At 38.1% G+C, this 22170-nt stretch overlaps 1 protein-coding gene across 2 annotated transcripts in view; it reads left to right on the plus strand.

Annotated features, from left to right (window-relative positions):
* Positions 1-16836, plus strand: part of CUNH15orf41 (chromosome unknown C15orf41 homolog) — a 346277-nt gene extending 329441 nt beyond the window's left edge. For both annotated transcript variants that reach the window (XM_019518946.1, XM_019518948.1), the window contains one exon: positions 16056-16836. In XM_019518946.1, coding sequence (XP_019374491.1) covers positions 16056-16191 — 136 coding nt within the window. In that variant the 3' untranslated portion in view covers positions 16192-16836. The remainder of the gene's footprint in view (positions 1-16055) is intronic.
* Positions 16837-22170: the final 5334 nt, after the last annotated feature.

The following is a 22170-nucleotide window of genomic DNA, read 5'->3' on the forward strand; positions in this document are numbered from 1 at the left end:
CCCAGGGCCCCGCCAAGCCCCCTCCGCAGACAGGGGGGCAAGGGGCCACCGACTCCACCATGAGCTCCGTCTGGGTGGAGGCCTCAGAAGAGCCCATGGTAGGCGGCAGCCCCCGGGCAGGGCCCCTGGCAGCTGCGCTCCGCGTCTGCATCACCATGCCTGCAGAGGTGCGCCCGCTGCCTTGCTCCGTGGAGGAGCCGCCCTGTGCAGCTACCTCGCGCCCGCCTTACACGAACGCCGGCGCAAACGCCGGCGCACCCTTACAGAGTGCGCCTGTTTGCGCGCACTGTTCGCGCACGCTGCCCGCACACGGCTCGGGAGTGCGGCTCTCTGTCCGGTGAGCTAAGGCGTCGCCAAAGGGCTTCTCCTCCGGATCTGCCTCAGCTGTGCTGCGCTCTCTACCCCACTTACCTTAGGGGGGAATCAGCTGTTGCTGCCCCCGCCACTGGTCTCCTCCGCTGCTGCTGCTGCTGCTGCCGCCTCCGCCGAGGTAAGCAGGCACACGTGTGGGTGGCACACGTGCACCCTGCTCCCCTCGCTCCTGCTCCCCAACTGCCGGTGGGATTTCAAACCGCGGCTTTTTAAAGCACGCGGTTTGAAATTCCCGCGCTTTTCCCTCAGCCAATCACGCGTTCCGGCTAGCCCGGAACTGCGTGCTCTCGGGCCCCGCCCCCTACCAACCCTCTCCCTAGACTCCCGGGGTGGAGGCCAAGGGACTATCCGGGACTGCCCCCCCCCGCTATAGGGGAAGGCTCCCGCTAGTTCCTCCCGGCAAGATTCCCCCCACTGCTTGCCTACCTGCCCGCGCGCGGCTCGGGAGCGCGGCTCCCTGTCCGGCGAGCTAAGGCGTCGCCGAAGGGCTTCCCCTCCGGATCCGCCTCAGCTGTGCTGCGCTCTCTACCCCACTTACCTTAGGGGGGAATCAGCTGTTGCTGCCCCCGCCGCTGGTCTCCTCCGCTGCTGCTGCTGCTGCCGCCTCCGCTGAGGTAAGCAGGCACACGTGTGGGTGGCACATGTGCACCCTACTCCCTTCGCTCCTGCTCCCTAACTGCCGGTGGGATTTCAAACCGCGGCTTTTTAAAGCACGCGGTTTGAAATTCCCGCGATTTCCCCTCAGCCAATCACGCGTTCCGGCTAGCCCGGAACTGCGTGCTCTCGGCCCCGCCCCCTACCAACCCTCTCCCTAGACTCCCGGGGTGGAGGCCAAGGGACTATCCGGGACTGCCCCCCCCACTATGGGGGAAGGCCCCCGCTAGTTCCTCCCAGCAAGATTCCCCCCCGCCGCTTGCCTGCCTGCCGGCGCATGTTAAAAATGATTGGTTTATATTTTTACAAATCAATGAAAACAAGCAAACAAAAATCTAATCAACCAGAGCGTGATTGAAGCTGTGTCCTTGGAAAGAAGTTGGAGGCAGTGTTGAGGGATAGAGTAGAACAGTACCACCTAATCTCTGAATGCGAGCACAGCACTCTGAAGAGAGCTCTTGTCAGGGCTTTTTGGCTCTGTAGTTCCCTCCCCCAAGCCACATGCTGCTGCTGCATCATATCTCCTACCTGTAACACTGCCAGGTCTCTGGTAGGCAAACAGTAGTCCTTTTGGGGAGACGGTGTGGAGGTAAAGTTGGAGGATGGGCTTGAAACAATCAGCAGGGTGCAGTTGGGGGAAATCGGATGCTGCGGGTGAATAGAGGACACCTGAGTCGGGGAAGCCTGGTGTAAAACCACTGCTGCAGTCAATAAGAGTTTTATTGTCATTACATTTTGCAGATTATCAAACAAATTGTCTTGGGTCGGCAACCCTGTCTTCTCTGCAGCTGTTCCAGTTTTGATAAAAGTTTCACAAATGTGGAGGACCAGACTAATGCATAATATTCTAGATGAGGCTTCTCCAGTGCCTTCTACAAAGATGCTAATACCCTTTAGTGAAAATGCCTCTCTTGATGCATCCAAGAAGCATGCTTCCCTGTTCGTGGCTGTATCACACTGGCAGCTCATCTATGACAGCATAATCAACCTTTACATCCACAGCTTTCTTCTCCTCCATACACAAGAAAACAAAGCAGAAGTGTGGTAGTAGTAGTATCTTTTAAGTTTGCATTGAGAGTAGGAGTGTAACAGTTTCTGTGGCATGTTACATTTTAATGATATATCGATATACATCCCACCAGAGCAGCACTTTGTTCCAGACTTGGAAAAAAATAATTTATTTTAATTCCTGGGTTTCAAGTACTACAGATAACTATATATGACTACTTCTAGTTGCTAGTCACAGTTGCTGTTTCCTTAATGTTGTCACATCGATGACAACGTAGTCATTTATTTGGTATTATTATTTACACAGTAACAGTCAGCTTAGATATACTATCTGATTTTTTTAAGCAAAAGTTGGTTTTCCTAACTACCATAACCTCTCAATTTCTGTAGCACATAAACAGGATAAATACTCATTTATCCTTAAGTATCTTGGATCTTGTCCATCTAAATTTATAGTCATGGCACAGTTGCCTGAGCACTGTAATTTGAGCTAAAACCAGCCTGTTTATTTTACCTACACTGATGACATGTTAATGTTTATGTTATCTCACAGTATATCACAAGATATCATGACATATTTCAGTCTTTTCAGTTCATCCATCCAAAAAAATCTGTCAAGTCACTCTGATGTAAGTGTATATAAATAAAAATTCATTTTGTTCAGTGGCACAAAGCTCTTTAAAGTCAATTTCCACAATTTTACGTAGAACTAAATACTAGCAATGTTAATCAAGCAGAGCAAATAAGTATATTAAAGGGGAAACATTATTTAAGCAAATACAAGTTGTGCCACCTGGTTTGTAATGTCTCTTATGCATTCCTACCTAAAGTTGAGAGAGGCAAAAGTTTTTGTGGGTGATATCTTTTCTTTTTTTTAAAGAATTAAAGTATGATTCAAATTTGCCTACAAGTCCCCCCAGATTATTCTCATTTTTATTTCTATTTTTGCCATTTCAACTGGAATTAATAGTTCTCTTAATCACTTGGATCCATCATTTCCTATAGTTGCTATAGTGAAAATAGGTAAAGTCAGCAAAGTTGCATTTTCTTTACACTGAACTTAAATAAAATTATGTCTAATCTATAAAGAATGGTTTAAAAATACATTTTGAAAATGATAATGTGAATGTAGTTTTTACGCAATGTGTTAGATTGACACACCTGTAAATGGAAGTCGTGTTTATCCACAGAAGAAATGCAACATGTATAAGTCTGTGCAAGTTTCTCCTTATCAATATAAATCTGTGTTTTTGACCTGAAGCAGTCTATTTAGGTGTGAAATTTTTAATGCATTTTTTTCATAGGCGCTTATTCAGGTTTTCTGCTAAGGCTACCCTAATATTTTTTGTAATTTGGATGGAGAATGTTAACTCATTTCATGTGGTCACTGGTCAGGCCACTAAGCAGCAAACTGATAGCAATAATTTTCAGTCACTGGAATTCATACCAGTGAGTTAATGATGAAATGCTCTGCATCCCATTACTGACCTCTGGATTGATGGAATTCTCCAGGAATGCTATTCTAATCTTAATTAGTATTACTGGATTCATGTAATATTTAACAGTCATATACCAGGCTGCTGGGGAGAGGCCTTTCTCTAAGCCATCCCGTGTAAGAAGTGTCCAACTCAGAGACCAAAATATAATATGTTTATAAAAATAATTAAAAATTATGGAACTACTGGTAAAAATGAGTTTATATATTAAAGAAAGCTCTGAGAAGGGACATTCTGGTAAAGTCAGAGGTTGGTATGACAATGAGCAGAAAGATTATGGAAATGCAAGGAAATGGATATCACCAAAATATGGCTTGACCAGTTAACATTAACAGGATAATGTGTTAATCACTTTTGAACATTGTTTATCTAAATGAATCACAGAAGGAAACCATACAATAAGAAAACTAAAATAAAGTGAACTTTACCATCGCCCCTAGAATCTTCTCAGAAGCCCAGGGTCTACCATAACACCACTAAGCATCTATCATTCTGATGCTGAAAGATGTCTTGACCAGGCTGAACAGAGAAAGGAAAACTGGTGACATAACCAGCTATTGGCTTTGGGTAAATAACTGGTTATCGACCATTCCACTCCATAACTTTTCTGAATTTACTGGCACCCCAGTTAAAAAATTAATGTTTTCTCCAATACAACATGCCCATTTTCCCCAAAAAAACCATCCTCCCAAATTGAGGTGTGTGTATTAAGCAGGGAAGTTGTTTTCTTCGCTGGAAAAAGAGCATTCCTGGAGACAATGTGCATGCAATCCAGCTGCCAAGATGGCTGTCACTTGTCTGCTCAAGAAACTGAGACAGAGGGACTAAGTTTTGTGTTAACCATCTCACAGCCATAGCGGTTGGCTGAGTACTATAGTTTGTATTAGAAACTGTGAACGAGCTGTTGGTAGTATCTTGATGTGGCTTGTGGTATGGAAACAACATTTTATTTATAGGAACTTCTACAAATACTTAAAGCTACTGTCCTTTGCAAGGGTCTGAGGTCTAACCTTGTGTGACATAGAGTAAGTTCTCCTGGGAACCTAAAGTGTCCCAAAAGTGTGGCATTACAGGAGACAGTCTGCCACACCAGGAAATTTGTGATGACACACTTTCTGGACACTATGTTCCCAGATTCTATGTCAGAATAAGCCAAGACTGAAAAAAAAAAAATTCTACAAGAAAAAACATATTCTGTCCTCCAAGTACCAGGTGTGTGTGTTATTTAAGGGTGTCATGTATATTAAAAAAATAGTAACTTATTACTGGTAGTAGTAGAGTGATGTTGTAGAGCAATGATCCAGGAATTATGTGAGAGGCAAGGATTTCTTAATCAAATGGAGCACACATTTTTGATTAAGAAAATCAACTATGATCAATGCTGGGTGATCATTGTTCAATAAAATGCTGGAATATGCCAGAATATTAAGGTGATAAGCAGAGTATGAAGAACTATAATAGAAAGGAACAGATAACCCAGTACTATTAATAATTTGCTTGATCTCAGAGTTAGTTAAGACCTGATGATGCATCTGCAATTTGCATCTGATCATTGCAAGCTAGAATAAAACACATCACAGGAGTAACATTTTACATATTTCTAATTTTTAACCCCCAGTTCCCACTTTGTATGAGGGTTGGGGGGGGGTTGTTGTGTTCTGTTTTTGCTTTAAAGATAAGAGTTCAGATACAATGAAAAACTCATGAAAGACCATGTCAGTTAACTTTTCCTCTTTCTCCAAAAAGGGACAATTAATGCCACCTTAAAAGATTGTCAAGCAGGAATTTTCTTCTATAAAATATTCATTGAAACTAAAAGAAAAAGGGAAGAAGGGAAATTGTTAAAATGAAAACTTTACATGCTACTTTGTTACAGTGTTTAAATGCACTTAACCTTGTTTCTGTGTATTTAATCAAATGTTAAATAGATCTTTGATAGTGGTGGTTAATGCCATGGGAGTAAGCAAGCAATAACAACTCAAAGTCCTCAGTTACAAATACTTTAATATTGTAACAATGAGCATGGGTTTTATTAACACTTATCTGTTATTGGGCTTGAGACACTGTTATCTGCATAATAACTCTGAGGTGTTCTATAATCTATTAGCATCAATGTGTATTATAAACGTTAAAATTGATCAGTGTGTATTATAAACATTCTAAACATTAAAATTATGCAGAGTAGTTCACAATTTATGTAATCTGTTAATATTTTGCATAATACAAGGAGTTTGTTGCATAAAATATGACCTCTCAATTAGGGAAGCAATAATCTTTAAAACATACCCGCGAATAAGGTAATACTCCATTCCACACATGGATAATTTGAGGCATGAATGAAGTGACATGCACAACATCATGAAGCAGTCAAATGGCAAAATTAAGCCAAGAAAGTAAAAGCCAAGAATATTGACTCTTCCACCACTTTTATTTACATTAGGAAGCATACTTATAGTAATACGTATCTACGGTGCTGCAAACTATTGACTTAATTTTCATCTCCAACGTGGATTGTAACATGTCAATACCAATCTTGACAAATCTGCTAACACCTTTAAATCTTCACGAGTGGCGGTAGTAGTTCCCCCAACCAAGTATCCCATATATAGCAATGTACAAGTCTATTTTGCCAGTTTGAAAATAATTCCTTACATTAACAGTATGCTCACAAACGAGCATTTTGTAAGCAGAAGTACAGTGAAATAAAATAATTTGTGATTTTTATTATAATATTATTTATTACCTACACCACATAAGGATTTTAAAAAAAAATGGTATTATAACTTTATTAGAAGGGGAAGGCGATTGAGCTGTGTTACATTTAAAATGAAAAAGACTGAAAGCAAAGGGTTGCTACCCAATAAATTACTATGTTTCCCCCAATGTGCACCTATTTCATCTAGTTATGAATATAACAACTTTAGATGCTAGTCTGTTGATAATTTTGAAATGTTTTTTCATCAAAATCCATATAATATTTTTATTTGTCTTCTGAGACAAAGGTCAGTTTTGAAAATGGTACAACTATTGTTAACAATAGCACTTGCATATCTTATGAATTGTGTTCCCTTTCAGAATAGCAGGTTGAAATTGATTCAGTTTAAAATCTAAAGTGGAGGGGAAAGGAAGCAAGGATGTGCCAGTTGAGAATTATATGGGGTAGAGTATTGAGTATCAAACAGAAGACAGGCTGAGAAGCCCTGTGGTATGAGGGGTGACATAATAACGAAAAGAGAGAATGCCAAGCACAATACACACCTGCCAGCAGATTCCAAAGAAGGCGAGGATATCCAGCCCGGAAGGATATATTCACTTCCCTTCTGGATGGCCATGAAATGCCACAATAGTGGACTGCTAACTTGGAGATCAGGTGGGAAAGAAAAACTCTGATAAAGATAAGTGACGTAAATTTCTAAGAGCAGAGAAAGCCAATGTAACTCGTGCTTAAGCACAGCATTGTGCATAAAATATTTCGGCCTGTCAGTTATGCACAATAGTATGTTTGGCAATTGAACCACTAAGCAACATTGTGTGAAGATACTCAGCATGATTTGCTATCCAGTCCTGGGCTACTCCTCAGATTTGGGAAGTTGCAAACACAACGAGCTGTGCTCCATTTGTTAATTCATCTGTTATATTGTTTATTGTATATTTGTGTGTAAGGCTTCTGAGAAATAGATGTGTACAATAATTCATACAAAATGCCTTGGCATATCTTTGTGCTGATTCTGAATGTTGCATTCACAAAATTACCAAGAACCCAGATGATGCAATGCATTAATCTAGTGTAATTTTTGCTATTATAATTTGTTGGTCAGTTCTTCAAACAAGTTACTCTAGTTCACAAGAAAAAGATTTTTTTTTTTATATAAACTATGGTGTAAACAGCTTAAATATCTTGTTAATTTTTGGCACATCTTATTACTCTGGCAAGAACTGCTGCCAGATCAACAGCTGCATAAAACGAAAGGGTTTTTGCAAACCACAGGCACTCACAGATTATTCAGATATCATCTTGCACTGGCCTTAAGATGGCCTGTTAGTTCAAACCCTAAAAATAAACAGCTATTAATCACCTAATGGCAACATGAGTTGACCAGCACTTACGACTGCCTAGACCTCAGCCTAACCTTATTCAATAGGTTGTCTCATGTTTTCTGTCACCCTGGATAAGAGGCAGTTTGCAGCCAGGCATTCCTTTAGAAAAAGACAGTTACAAGCTTAACAAAATGTTTAAAATAACCTCAATAACTCCTCTGAGCAGCTATAGCTGCTGAGCTATAGCTTAAAACATGTAGCATCAAACAATAGCTGGCTTTGTCAGCAGCCTTTGCAGAACAGGCTAATAGGCTTCAAGATTTTCCAGTGAAACTAAAGAATAAGTAAGAGCCTCCAAAAGCTTTGTTTTGTTGTGTGGGTGTTAATCAAAAAGTAGCCTTTTGGTGGGCTCTCATTCCTCACAAAAGATGTTTACTTTGACAGTAATCAAAGAGAAAAACTGTGCAACTCAAATGGCAACTTAGCTTTTCACCACCATCTTTTCAAACCCTTGTACCTAGCAAACTCCTGTAGTGGCTGGGCTGGAGATTTAAGCTGTAGAGGTCAGATGACTAGCAACTAAATCATGTGTGGTAGGAAGAAGTAGATCTGCCACACTGAACAGATTGCTTTGTATGGCATATATTAATGTGTTTTGCAAATGTGTGCTGCGGGCAGGCATAGCCTTGGATGAACACTCCATAGCATAAAGTTTTCTTAGACTGGAATATGAATGACTGACTGACTGACAGTACAGAACATGTGCATGCAAGTCCAGAAAAAAAAATATTTGCAAGTCAGCTTAAAATATTTTCTCACAGTTCTGCTGCAAACTGTGCACCTTGGATTATTTTGTTCAGGGTTTACATATTTTTTAGCCTTCTGACCATCCTGTCATTATCACCGCTTGTACTGGGTCCCATACTAAACTACCTGAAATACAAACCATGCCATGAGTTGACATAGATACAACATACATTACATTTCTATTTTAAGTATTCATTTAGACCTGAAGCCAAGTTTCTAGGTGAAGGTCTAGGCTTTGCTCAGCCCTTCATTTGGGACATCCTCTTCACCTACAAGCCTTCCTTTCTTTTCCTTCCTTTCCAGAGCCAATTAACTGTACAGGAGAGTAGAAATAGGTAGCATCCTCCAAAACAAGTGCCATTATTAGCATATCTTCCATTGCAGCCAATGGAATGGCTACACCCATCATGCATTACAATTTGACACAAGCATAAGGATTAAAACTTTCACTAACACAGCTGGCACCCAAATGCTTTTTTTCCCCTAGAAAATCTTCATTTAGTTTCTCAGAAATGTATTTGTGCCATGTTACATTCTCATAGTCTAGGCCCCAGACCTGCAAGAGGCTTAAGATATGCAGAAAGGGCTACTTGCACAGGTCACCTTTACCAGATAAAGAGCCAGGTATCTTTGATGCTATTTCTGTAAAGCATGTGTTTAACCCTGAAGTCACTGGAACTTGAATGCATCCTTTGCTGATTCAGGAGCTAACCAAGCAAACTTGAAAACAGTAGTGAGTATCTCAGAGAACTAACAACAAAAGTTTGCTTCAAAAATTTGACTGACTTGAACACCACATTCAAAGTTTGTTCAGTAACCTCTTTTCTTAATATAAATTGTCCTTGAACCAGTATACCTTTCCTTTCTTATTTATGGAATCAGCCTTCCATTAAAAGCCTTGATCCTTGTAAATCTGTGTAACCTAGATACTATTTAAACACTGTTTTTAAAAGTTAATTTCCATGAGAACTATATGTAAAAGAAATCTGTCACTAAAGATTATAAAAATCCTTTGATTTGCCTGGAGAACTGTTTTCAGATTTGAATGAATCCCATAGGTGGATAATGTGTTTCGACAGTTTGTTTATTAAAAATGTATTATGCAGCCAAAAGTTAAATTGTGTTTATAATATTTTTAATGACAGTGACTTACATAATATTGGTCTACTCTATTAATACATATTTAAGATTTGTGCAAAGCAAATAGTAAAATGTTTTTAAAATGGTTCTTGCTGTCCATGTAAATATCACGGCTTATTTTTATTTTTCAACTGCCTAAAGCAATTAAATCGTCTTACAAGCTTGATGAAATGTGGCCAACAAAAATGCTTCATTTTGATTGATGCCTTCACAGCCTTATCACACAGATAAAAGGCTGCAAGTATAAACAAAAGCTCATTAAAATTTAATTGTATTCAACAGAGGCGTGACTACAGGGACAGGGATTGCCGTGTTAGCTTCCATCCACCTTCTTTCTCCTGACGACACACATCACATCCGTGTCTGCTCAGTGGAAACTGCTATGCCCTTTTCAGTTCAAGGAGAATACTCATTTCTAAATTACAAACCCCCCACCCCTTGAAAAACAGGAGCTCACAAGAAAAACAGAAGTATCTGTTGAAATCAAAGATAGCATTTCTGTTGACTTCAGTGGGAAGAGAATTTCATCCTAACTGCTATTGTAACATAACAGGAAAAAGTAAATCTGGAGTTTTTACCTTCAGCAAGACAATCCTGGATGTATATATGAGTAAGACATAAAATACTGCCAAATTGTTTGGATGAGGAGCTTGATATTTCACCCTCCAAAATCAATGGCAGGTTTGCCATTGACTCAGTACTGTATGATCAGCTCTGAAATGACTTCCAGTTTTCCTAACTGCTCTCTTTTTATCAAGTTGCCACTATTTTAGTGCATATCAAATTAGTATGCTCCACTTTTTAAGCTGTGTTTACAAACAAACATAGACTATTTAAAGTGTTTCAGACCTGCACTGCTTATTGTCTTATGAGGTTTCAACCAATCATAGATTTTTAATGTGAACACATATACTCAGTCACTTACTGGCTTTGCCTAGCATGAGAATTCAAACGATTTTTTTGTTTTATCTTTGGATGATCCAGTGTCGGTAAAGCCAAAAGTATAAATCAGAAAAATAAAAGTTTGAGGTATCATTATTATAGACTGCTTTGTCATAAGATAAGGAAATTAAGAAAAAGAAAGATGTAGACACATTTGTCAGTTTGTGCCAAGTTCAAGAGTATCTTCTTTTTATGTAAAGCTATTGTAATTTGGTGTTTAAAAAAATTGTTTATACACATGCATTCAGTCATGGCTGTCGTAATTTGGATGTTGTCAAACTAAACTTGGATTAGTGCTTTTTGAAAAAGTCTTCACTAATCAAAGTAAATCAATCTTTGAGCAGTGGAAATTAAATCTCTGATAAGATATGCAGAGCCATATCACCAACAGGTATATAAACTACTATTGCTTTAGGGAAGTTAGTGGACTGGTGCCAGTGTACATCAACTGAGAATCCATGCTGCAGTTTTTGGCTTACTAGTGCACACTCTGCCCATACTGATTCCTTCCAGTTAGAAGTATGACAGTGTGAGAAATGTAAGCTTTAGACCTTTTGGCACTGAAAAGAGTATAGTGAAATCGATGCCCAATTCTGAGATATCTGGAGTCTGTTATGCCCTTTGCTATGACCACTGTTCATGAGCTTTCAAATATGCAACTTATATAGCATCTAATAAGTTATTTCTTTTTTATATTTATTATTTTGTTAGAATAATCTGCAAAATGCTAAATCACTCAAAAATATCCCAAGATATGAATCCAGTACTTTTAGAGTAGTATATTAAAATTTGCCTTGAAATGTGCATAGTTCTTACTTTCCTGAAGAAATATTCTATTGAGTCTGGCTGATTGTCCTTTAATTTCCTTTCTTAAAAAAAGTTTCAGATATATCTTTCTGTTCTGGTTAAGTATCAGGCATCCACAATAATGCCTCTTAGCCACACAGGGAAGCCTCAGGTAGGGAACAAATCCAGTTTTGTAACTTCTTTGCGTCATTGGGCTGGCACTGCAAAGCAGGGGTCAGGATACTTTTGTGATATTCAGATAGGCTACAGCATCAGCATCTCATCTTATCATTAAATATGACCTGAAGATAGACTTAAACCCTGATATTATGCGAATGCTTAGCTGTTCCAATCATACACATGCATAAATATACACTAAATATAAACATACGTCTGTCCACATTTCACTATGAGAGTCTTTTCAAACAAAAAAACTTTACATACATACAGCATAAAGGCTATCTATAACAAATAAGTTGACTAAATAAACAAGGTGAAGGTTTATTTAAAAACAATTGCAAGATGGCTTGCATTTTTGCTCAGTATTGAGCTCTGTGTTGAAAATACATTTTTCATAAAACCACATATAAGGCTTTTCAGTGGTGAAAGAATCAACTTCCAACAGCCACATGTCTAAGCACATTCTTAGGGGGTAACATGGACCCCACACACATTCCAGACTGAGAGAGAGGTTACTACAGAGTAGCAAAGTAAAATGTGTGATATTCCTCCAGACCATTTTGTTAACTAAATAAGTCTCTTTTTAAAGTGGTTCAACTGAAGGACAAGTTAGACAGACTCATTCTGCTGATTTTTTTTAATGTGATTTCTTACATTAAAATGAAAACGTTGCATCTAAAATTAGTAGTAAAAATGACAAGAGATTTTTTAGGAAAGGAAAGAAACCATTTGGCCTGCTACTTGTTTTGAGTTGTCTAAATTTCTGCCGCCTGGGTTTTATTTTACTTTCTCGTACTGAAATCTCTCCCTGTGCCCCCCAGGCACAAAATTCAGTGTCTCAGGGCTTATGTACCAAGCTGCAGTAATGCAACTAAAAAATTTTTTTGAAGATTTTTTAAAAAGCAGCACAAAAGGCTGTGTGAATACTCTTAAATCAATATTGTACTGAATTGTTTATCTTAATTAGAAATAAGTTTAAACAAAATCAACTAAACTTCCGTTGAACTGAAACAAGTATGTCTATGGGAATTTGCACCAGTTTAACCACCTCTTTAAAATTTAAGTTAACTCTCTGTATGCGATCAAGGACTCACCTGCATTTATTACTCTTTGTATGAACTCTTCCCTTGAGTTACCTATTTACTCTTATCTTGATGGATTCAAAATGCTTATAACAAAATCCACACCACGGTTAAAGTGTTGCTGCTTGTGTTCCCTTTCTGCTTCCTGCAAGCTAGGCCATATTTATTTTTAAAAAAGAAAAACAAAAAATGAGCTTCACCAAAAAAACAAAAAAAGTGCAACTGCAGTTTCATGTTGGGGCTTTGGTTCCTTTACATTTAAAAAACCCCAACCTCCCCCCCTCTTAACCCCCCCTCAAAACAATACTTTAAACTCGGTGTGCCCCTGTGCTGAGCCCAGAGCCTGCCCAAAAGAGGCTTTGTGTTAGTTTGACCCAGCTCACCCAGCGTCTGTATAATTCAGGCGCTTCAGCAGGGTGTTTTTGGCGCTTTTATCTAATAGCTGATTGAATCCCCTTTAGATAAAAGTGTCAAAAAGCCCTGCTGAAGTGCCTGATCGATACATACATTGAGTGAGCCAGGTCAAACTAATGTGCTACCTCCTTTGGTAAAGTGTGGATTTTTTTTGTTTGTTTGTTTGTTTTCCACATCTGTCAGCAGCCCTGGTTTCTCAAGACATGCACTAATGTGAAACAAACCCAAAGAGAAAGGGCACACAAGAGCATTAACCAAAACTGTGGAGGCTTGCACAAGTGTGCCGGACATTAGCAAAATCTACTTCTGTACATAGCTATGGAAGTCTAAAATCCTCTCGGTTCTCCTGAGCTGAATGTTCTCTACAGAGCAATCTTTCTTGCAGCCCAGATATCTGTAGTACCTGAAATATTCCTGGTGGGATCTTCTGTAATAATAATGAAACCGTATTTTGCTTCCTAATCCAAAAATTTCTCTTGGAACTGTTAGGTTGGTCCTGTTTTGCATAGCTTACAAAGCAAGTGCTCTATCATTTGAGCTAATTTTCCTGTGTAAACCAAAGTTGTCAGCACTGGTCCTGAGAGGAAGGTTAGTCACCAATTTGTTAAACATTATTATTAATCTATAAATAAGTTTTTAACTTTAGTCTATAATTTACAGTGTTGAGTTTTATTCTCCACCGTGTCACATGTGTGACTTTGGAAAGTGCTTTGGAGGGAGTCAAATTAAAAAGGGTGGATCTTACTCCTAGCTTGCACCTCCCTACCCCATCCCCCTGCACAAAAAAGGTTAAATGTCTTTTCAAATTAAGGCAGCAGTAATTAACCACTGGTATTGTTTGTGATTTGCCAGCTCTGCACATTAATGAGAGAGAAATTAGCGCTTAGCAGCAGGAGCTCTTGATAGTCAGTGGTAAATGCTTAATGTGCCAACAAGTTAATTTTGGTTTTAAGTACTCCACTTAAGTCTTTGGGTTTTTTAAAACATATTCTGCAAATTATCTCCGATAATACATATTCTGTCTCTGCTACAAAGTCACATTACAACATATTACACTAATACTGTGGAAAAAGATGTACCATGACTAGTTTTGGTGATTAATAAAGGGTCTAAAAAGATTTAAAGGAACAGTTTCACTGGCAAAGAGAGGCTCTGGTCCCACAGCTCGCTCTAGCAAGATGAACCCTCTTCAAACTATGACTACAGAAGAAGAGTCACTTCTGAACCTGTTGCAAGTTGTGGACAATATTGTTGAAAAATAATTACACTGACAGCTCGACAAAAATCATTTAAACAGTTTCTTTGAGTCGCCTCAGAAATGTCTGTTAGAATTAAACGTCATGGTTTCACGTAGTTGCAGTTTAAACATAGAGGCAAGTGCCTTTTACCATGTGGGTTTTCAGATTGCCACAGAGTGCAAACCAAGTCCTTCAGCAACAGAGAAGAGAAAACATGCTAACAGCCAACAAGCATCCCATCTGACTTGCATAAAGTAGTTAAAAATACAAAATGTATACTCTGTTATGTGGGTTTATTTTAATTTTTTTTAGACTGAACTTACATGTTCCTTTGAAGTAACTGGTTTGAACACTTAATTGCATTATAAATACATTATGTTGAGATTGTCACACTTAGTTTCTACCTCATGGTGGAGGGAGTATGTCGTTGAAAAATTGCAGCACTTGCTAAAGTGATGGGTTAAATATGCACACTTCCTTCGCCCCTAAAATGCAGCTCTCTCTGGAGTGGAGGGTAGTGACCATGAAACAATATGTAGCAACACTATGCAACAGTTCTGGACAGTAGAATACCATGCCTAATTGAAACTGCAGGGGGAATCCACAGGCTTTCTTCTTCTTTGATGTCTGTTCCATTACAAGAACACATCAAATAGAGATTTCTATAATTCAGTGTTGGAAAGAAACCACCCTAATGAAGCTAGTCTGGCACTGCCACAGTGTAGAGTGCTTCCATTGTCTGCTAAGTGGACTTTTAAGTTATTGTGCATCCCCTGACACACTTTTATTATAATTAAACATGAACAAAAATTGGCTACCATATTGGTGTGAGTACTGAGCACAGCTCTGTGTATAAACCATTATATGACATTCTATTGAACTTTTTCTTGTACATACAGTATCTAACAGCTCATCCTGCACTGTTGTTTTTGGCAAGTTGACTAGCATATAATAAATCACAGAAAGAAAAAGCTTTTTGGCCTAACGTTGTACAGACTGCTGTAATGTTAGACTAAGAAAGCGGTTCTGTTTTTAGACATCCTTTTACTAACCCAACATTCATAATTTATGATTTCACTGTAAAATTCCTGCAACACTACACCAAAAGTAGTGCTGCCCTTTAATTAAGTGCTCTCAGTAGGAAAAACGTGAAACTGATGTGCAAAACATATCGCTGTACACGGTGATTGATAGTGATTACTTCTTTATGAACCCAGCCTGAAGGTCTGAACTTCCTGATGGGTAAAATAGTCCATGGGGCTACTTCCTGAGATTGCCTAGTGGGGATCAGTCAGTGTTAGTAATATCTGAGGAATTCCTCAAGCACATATTAGACATTGCAGTAGAAACTTTTTTATGAACTGTGCCTTGTGCTAATAATTACTTGCATAATCACTCACTGTAGATTGTATTTTAAAGACTTGTTGATCTTGATTGTACTGAAATCCACATCCTTTGCAACTTTATGTAAACCCATGTATTTTTAATATCTAAATGTCAAAATGTAAAATAAATGGAGAGTAAGAGATGAGAAACTTCTGTATGTATCACACAGTTACTAAATGTTATTACAAAGGCATGTAGGGGTCTGTTCTTACTACTAATGAGTTATACGTACAAAGTAATAGAACAATAAACTTTCTGCATAAACTAAAACAATGCTAATTTTTTGACAGCCTAAGGAACATTTTTTATTCGTGGAATTGGATATTATTGAAATGTGTGAAATTGTGTGAAACCTGGAAAATTAAATGTAGTTAAAATATTCTGTCCAATTTTGGAATGAAATTAACACGTGAATTACTTGTTTGTTTGGAAGTGTAGTTTTTGTTTTTTGGTTTTTTTCATCTTGTATGGGCATGATTCTTATGTTATGGTCTCCTTTTTTGTTTTTATAGATTTGGTCCTGGATTAGTCATCTATTGGTATGGTTTTATTGAAGAGCTAGACTGTCATCGGGAACGTGGTATCCTGCTAAAAGACTGTTTTCCTACTGACATTGTAACGCTGCGACACAGCATGGCTCAACACTGATGCTGGAAGAGAAGTTGGGAGGAAGAGGTGAATCCGGAAGCAATTTTACTTTCCTGCAGTGTAAACTACTGGCAACATTCTGCCCTGAACTTCAGCTGAACTCTTGCTGCCCCTGATCGCACTACTACCTCTTTAGACAAACATATCAAGAGTTTCTGCTTTGCTTCAGACCTCTGTTGTTGTGAGCAGCCAAAAACTACAGACACAACCCACTCATTATCAGCTTTCTGTCTCTGTTGAACAGTTAGTTTACAGATAGTCATAATCTTTTTTTTCCTTCCGGATGGCTTCTCCTAGGGTTGTTAACAAAAGGAAAAATGTGGAGGCTGAAAGGTGTGACTTACTGTTCTCCTCCCTGTTATGAAGTCACCTTAGAAAAAGCCCTTCTATTATTCCATTCACAACCTTATTTCAAGTGTTAAAGATCCAGCTCAAAGATGCACATAAGCCACAAAATCTGGTTATGGCTGTAACTCCATATTTTACACAAATATTGTACCTGTTTAGTGCAGTTTATATAGTCAGGGAGAACATCTCTATCATCTTGTTTGAATTCTGAATTTCTTGGCTTCTGTGCCATCAAGCCAGACTGTTACCACTATTTTAGGTTGGTGTATGGACTACCTTAGTTTGTAAGGTTGCTTTTGAAAAAAAAAAAGACTCTGAACTTAATTTTTTTAATGTTTTTTACAACTCCCCCCTGCCCCAATCTGCCTTGTTTGGGAAATTCTATGGCTGTAGCTTGTAAATGTGACTCTCTATGCCTTAAAAAATTTGATGGAACACATTGTCCTTTTTCAGCTTTTAACGTTTTCTAGAGAGCTATAGGTAAGAATCTTTTCCTTAATTGATGGTAGGCAGATAATTTGTCTGGAGCTTTTTCGGCAATATGATATGCAGTTTCCTGGCATGTGCAAGTCTAAATCCAAAAGAACCATGTTCAGGAATTTTCCACTTAATTGACCTGTTCAGAGAATAATTTAGAGTTCAAGAAGGGGAACCAAAATGATAAACAGTGTTTCCTACTGGACCAGTTTCTGGGTTGAGGAACTCATCTCCTGAATGCTATTATTTCAGAGTCTTTCCTTCCTTCTAGGATTGCCAAGGTTGGAGGTGGTGGCCAACTCCCACTTTCTTTGAAATTGTGAAGACTCCTTTCTCAACTCTTCTCACAGAGGAAGCTAGTGTTCAACTCCAATTTGGCTCTCCCACCTAAAAGTTTGTCAGGCACAGCGTCCTTTAGGGCCTATGGCCTCTTAAAAACTTGTTTCTAGTAATCCAATGGAGAACATAATCTTTTAGAAAGCTGAGAGAGGGAGCATGTGTGCTTGCTGTTTCTGCATTAGTCAGCCCCAGAATCAAATAGAACTGTAGGCTCTATGTTGAGAAGCTTGTCTTCAGCGGTGATAGCATTCAGAAACTGATAGAGAAGCTGTTTTGCACCCAAGAGATTTTGAAATTGTTTACAGAATTTTAACCTACAATTAGATGGGCAGACAATAAGTATTAAGCCAGCATGAATCCCCCACATCCAGTTTTGACATCTGTAACTTTGGAACAATTCTACAACCTTAAATTTCAAATCTCAGTTTTACTCTCAACTTTCTGCCATGATTCAGCCTTAGGCTCATTTATAATGCTACATATCTTCATTGTTTTATTCCTAGGAAATAGCTTTAATATGTTTTGTTATGGAGACATGTTTGCAGTGTACCTTGAGTTAGCTGTGCAACAAAGATTGTTTTATTATCTTTGTATGTGTTAGTTTAGAAAGAAAAAAAAATCCCTTTATTCAAACACCTGTAACTCATTTATGTTAAACTATTTAAAGTATTGCACTTGTTTTATTTTTATCTGACAGGCTTTATGGATCTTCACATAAAGATACACAAAAACAATCTGTAGAGTGTACCTTCCTGATGCTACACAGAAGCAGCATTTAGGGTGTTACTGCCCCTGGGACTTATATTTCTGGTTTAGGTTAGTGGCATGTGTAAAACCAAGAACAGAATAAAGTAGTAGTAATAATAGAACATTTTCCAGTAGGAAACTCTAAATTAATGATCATCTAAGTGAAATAGGTTTAAGGGCAAAACTGAATTTGCTTTAGCTAATGCATATGCTTTCTGTTGTATGAAATCATTTAAATCAGTCTTTATATGAGACACAAATATGGCTTTTCTTTTTGAATAAATTAAATTTATCTGCACAGATGTTGAAAACTCTGCTCAACCCCCATCAAAGCTTTGTTTTATTTGTCTTTACATTAAACAAATTTATGTGGAGGGTGCACAAATAAATAAGGTTATGCTTGTATTTGTTTGTTTGTTCCTGTACCCCATGCTGTGATATAACAGGTTGGAAGGTAATGTTGGTGTCCTTAATCAAAGCATGGTCCACATCTTTATGTATAGCCTCTTTTAAAATCTTTGTATTGAAATGACAATGAAACATGCCATAAAAATATATGTACTATACTAATTTTAGTTCCTTGTACTTCTTGAACAAGCCTTGCCATCACAAAAATTATCATACATTATGTCACTATTAAATGCTGGAAACATTTGTTTAAAATTAAAACTGCATTATTATTCCTAGTCTTATCTTGCATTTGCGTTTTCTCAGTTAATCAAATGTAAACATCAATTCCAAGAATAAAAGGGAGAGACTGCTGCATTTTTTTTATTTTTTTACAATGCTGTAGTCATTAGAACCTTAACATTACAGCCAAATCCAGTTTTATGGAGTATTCTGCAGAGTGTGCTAATGAATTATGCCAAGCCAGAAAACAGAAGTGTGCATAAAACTGAATGATGTTCTCACTGGCATATATAGACTTGCCAAGCATCTGCTCTTACAAACAATGTAATAAGACCTGTTCCAAGCCTTAAGAATTGCTGCAATTGTGTGCAGTGAGTTCAATGTGCAAGTAGAACTTGGTGAACCAGGAGGAATGGCACATAACCATGCAGGTCATCTTGAAAATACCACAATCTCAGTTAAGTAGTACAAAATGTTTACCTTTATGTGCTTAGAATGAAAGAAAGATAACTCCAACAATGCTCTTTCAGGAAAAAAAAAAAAAACCTTGGAGAAAATAGCAAAACCCTAATGAACTAGAAAAGTGAATGGGAGGTAGCATAAATTCTACTTAGCCTTTTGATACCTCATCACTAGTTTGCTTCACATCTACACCCAGTGTATTCATACTGTTTGTTCCCTGTGTTGTCTCATCTCTGCTAGTTCTTAGCTTTCTTACCTTGCCTTCTATGTACATCTCTTCTTGTAACTGATTTTAACAAAACTTCATCATTTTGTTTTTATTTTTCCATATTGTTTAGCCAATTCTCATTTATAGCTTAGTATCCTCTCATGAGCCTTCTTACTATTTCAAAACCTCTCCTTACTGTCTATTTTTGCCTCTACAAATGGTTCCTGCTGAAAGCTCTGGGTCCAAGATGTGCCAGTTCTTTCCTATTGCATGTCCATTTAGAATAGTCTACACTATAATACAGCAATTCCTTTTCACAATTCCAATGTAATGAACAACGTAAGACATCAGGGAGGAATGTCCCTAAATCTCTACAAATAGTACTAATACAAGTATTACACTGCAGTTCAGGTACAGAATGATGACATTTTTACCACTTTCTGAAATGGTAAAAATGAGCCACTTCCAACTGCTATTAATGAAATCAGTAGAAGGGTGGTCTAAACCAGTATAACAAACCCCTTTCGTATCTAGTGACCAGTAATTGTATAGAAGGAAGATTTCATTTTAAATACAACCTGTGAAGCAACAAAGCATGTACAGCCAATACTAAGACTTTTAAGTCTTAATAAGCTCTGGCATATTAAAGCTATTATTCTGCAGGCCTTATTAAACTGCAGTAGAAATAATACAAGTAGTTTCATTAAATCAAGAAACTGGGTTCTCTTCTGTGCCAAGATCTACCTGGCGTAGGAGAAAGATGAGCATCAGTGAACCACATCTAGGTCCCTAATCTGCTAAACTTTGGCAAAATTGAGCCCAGCTCCTCCTCTGATTTTAGCTGAAACGTCTTCACTTCTTGGGAAAGGCAAGGATTGTTGTGGTTGATATCTTCTATTGGACCAACTGTATAGGTAGACAAACTTTTGGGTACTACTTACCTTTTCTTAGGTCTCAGTAGATCATCTGAGTCAATTCACAGCTCTTTTGAAGAAAGGGGGCAGAACTCAGAGGGACTGTCTCAGCAGCTTCAGAAAGGCCAGCAGTAAGTAAATGTTTTTAAAGTGAATAGTGGTTGAAGACCTGGGCCCTTATCTTTTGGAGAAGAGAGAGTGTACATTTGTTACAAAAATGCTGACCGATTAACAGTTTTGTGTAATGAATCTAAAATAGCAAGTTGCCTATATTTTAACTGAAGAATTACTCCTACCTTAGCAATCTAGACTGCAGTGTCCTATTTACTGAGTTTGCACGTTACTCGAAAATCAAAGTTTTTATTAAGCTATCAGAAGAAGAAACTTAAGTTGTTACAGTTGTGAGATAGGAACCTAAAGTGTGCCTTAAGAAAAATGAGCTGGCTAACAATGGGAGTTTGGCAGCAACTTCACCATTTATAGAGAATCTGTCTATCTAGTACGATCTGTATAAAATAGACCTTGCTTGGGTTAGGGAAAGGTCACAAGTTATACAAAGTTTGGATAATCTAAATGTGTTACTCAAAACTAACCCTCCTGTGTATAGTAAATATTATTTGAACCTGTATTATTAAGAACATGCCAGGATTCAAAAGATTAAATAAGGAAGATGTAATTATGAGCTAAATAATAAACAGAGCAGCTTTGGTTCCCCTTGTGTTTTTCACTTTCCTGCTATTGTTTCATAGATGACTGTTATACAAAGAGCAGCTTAGGTCAGCTACTATAAATTATGATTTTAGTACAATAGTAATCCACTAAAATTATTTCAGAGCTTGATCAAAGTACTTCAAACAGCTTCTCTAAACTTTTCCACATGGGGGGAGGGGAAGAGGGAGGAATGGCAAAGACTCATTTTCATGGCTTAACTATGTCAGTTTTTACAAGAATTTTTTTCTTGATTTAGAATTGCATTGTGCAGTGTACAACTAGGTTTTTTTATTCAATGTTATTGGGAATGTACAAGATATGCATAATTTATTTGCAGCCTATAATAAACATGATATGTAATACTAATTTAGGGGATTTTTAATAAAATTAGTTGGTATATTTCTCAGGCTACTTACTTCTTTAATAGTGAGGACTCATTTAGAGCTGTGACAAATTTTTGTCTTTTGTGTGTATTTTTAAATGAAAACTCAGAACAAAATTAGTACCAAAAAATTTTTTAAATCTTGTCACAACTCTAAATGAGGCTTCTCTATCAAATTTCTTGTACTCATAGGCAACTGGGAGGGGGTGCCCCCCCGACAGCTGACACCAATGGTGTCGGCAGGGCTGGTGCCCCCCCCCCCGATTAAGGAGGTACCAGTCACTGAAAGTTGCACTAGTTTTGTTCTGAGTTTTTGCTTTAAAATACAACAATTCTATTTAAAATGATTTAATTCTGCTCACTAGCATTTACTGGATGCTAGTTTCACCACTATCTTGGACTGGATTTAACCTAATCTGAGCAATCCCATATCATCTGCACAGACCCATGGATGTGGCATTGTGATGTCAAAACAAAATGAAATGTCAATGCAAGTGTATAGAGACAATGTAACAATATTGAAACCATGTCAGTGCACATCTACAGAAACCGTGTAACTCTGTCAGTGTGATTCTAGGCAGATCACTTTGAAATGTTAAAATGAAATGAAACTTAAGTCAATTAGGCAATAATAATTGAAGTTCAGGGATTAATTGAGGCCGAAGGTGAGGCCAATGACCATTAACCCCTGTTGGTCATTAATTCACAAAGAAATATCCTTGGTTAAGGCTATTTACATTATTACCCATCCTCACTGTTAC

This window comes from Gavialis gangeticus, unplaced genomic scaffold (assembly GCF_001723915.1).
Source record: "Gavialis gangeticus isolate Ggan-Ray unplaced genomic scaffold, GavGan_comp1, whole genome shotgun sequence".
NCBI classification, from domain to species: Eukaryota; Metazoa; Chordata; order Crocodylia; family Gavialidae; genus Gavialis; species Gavialis gangeticus.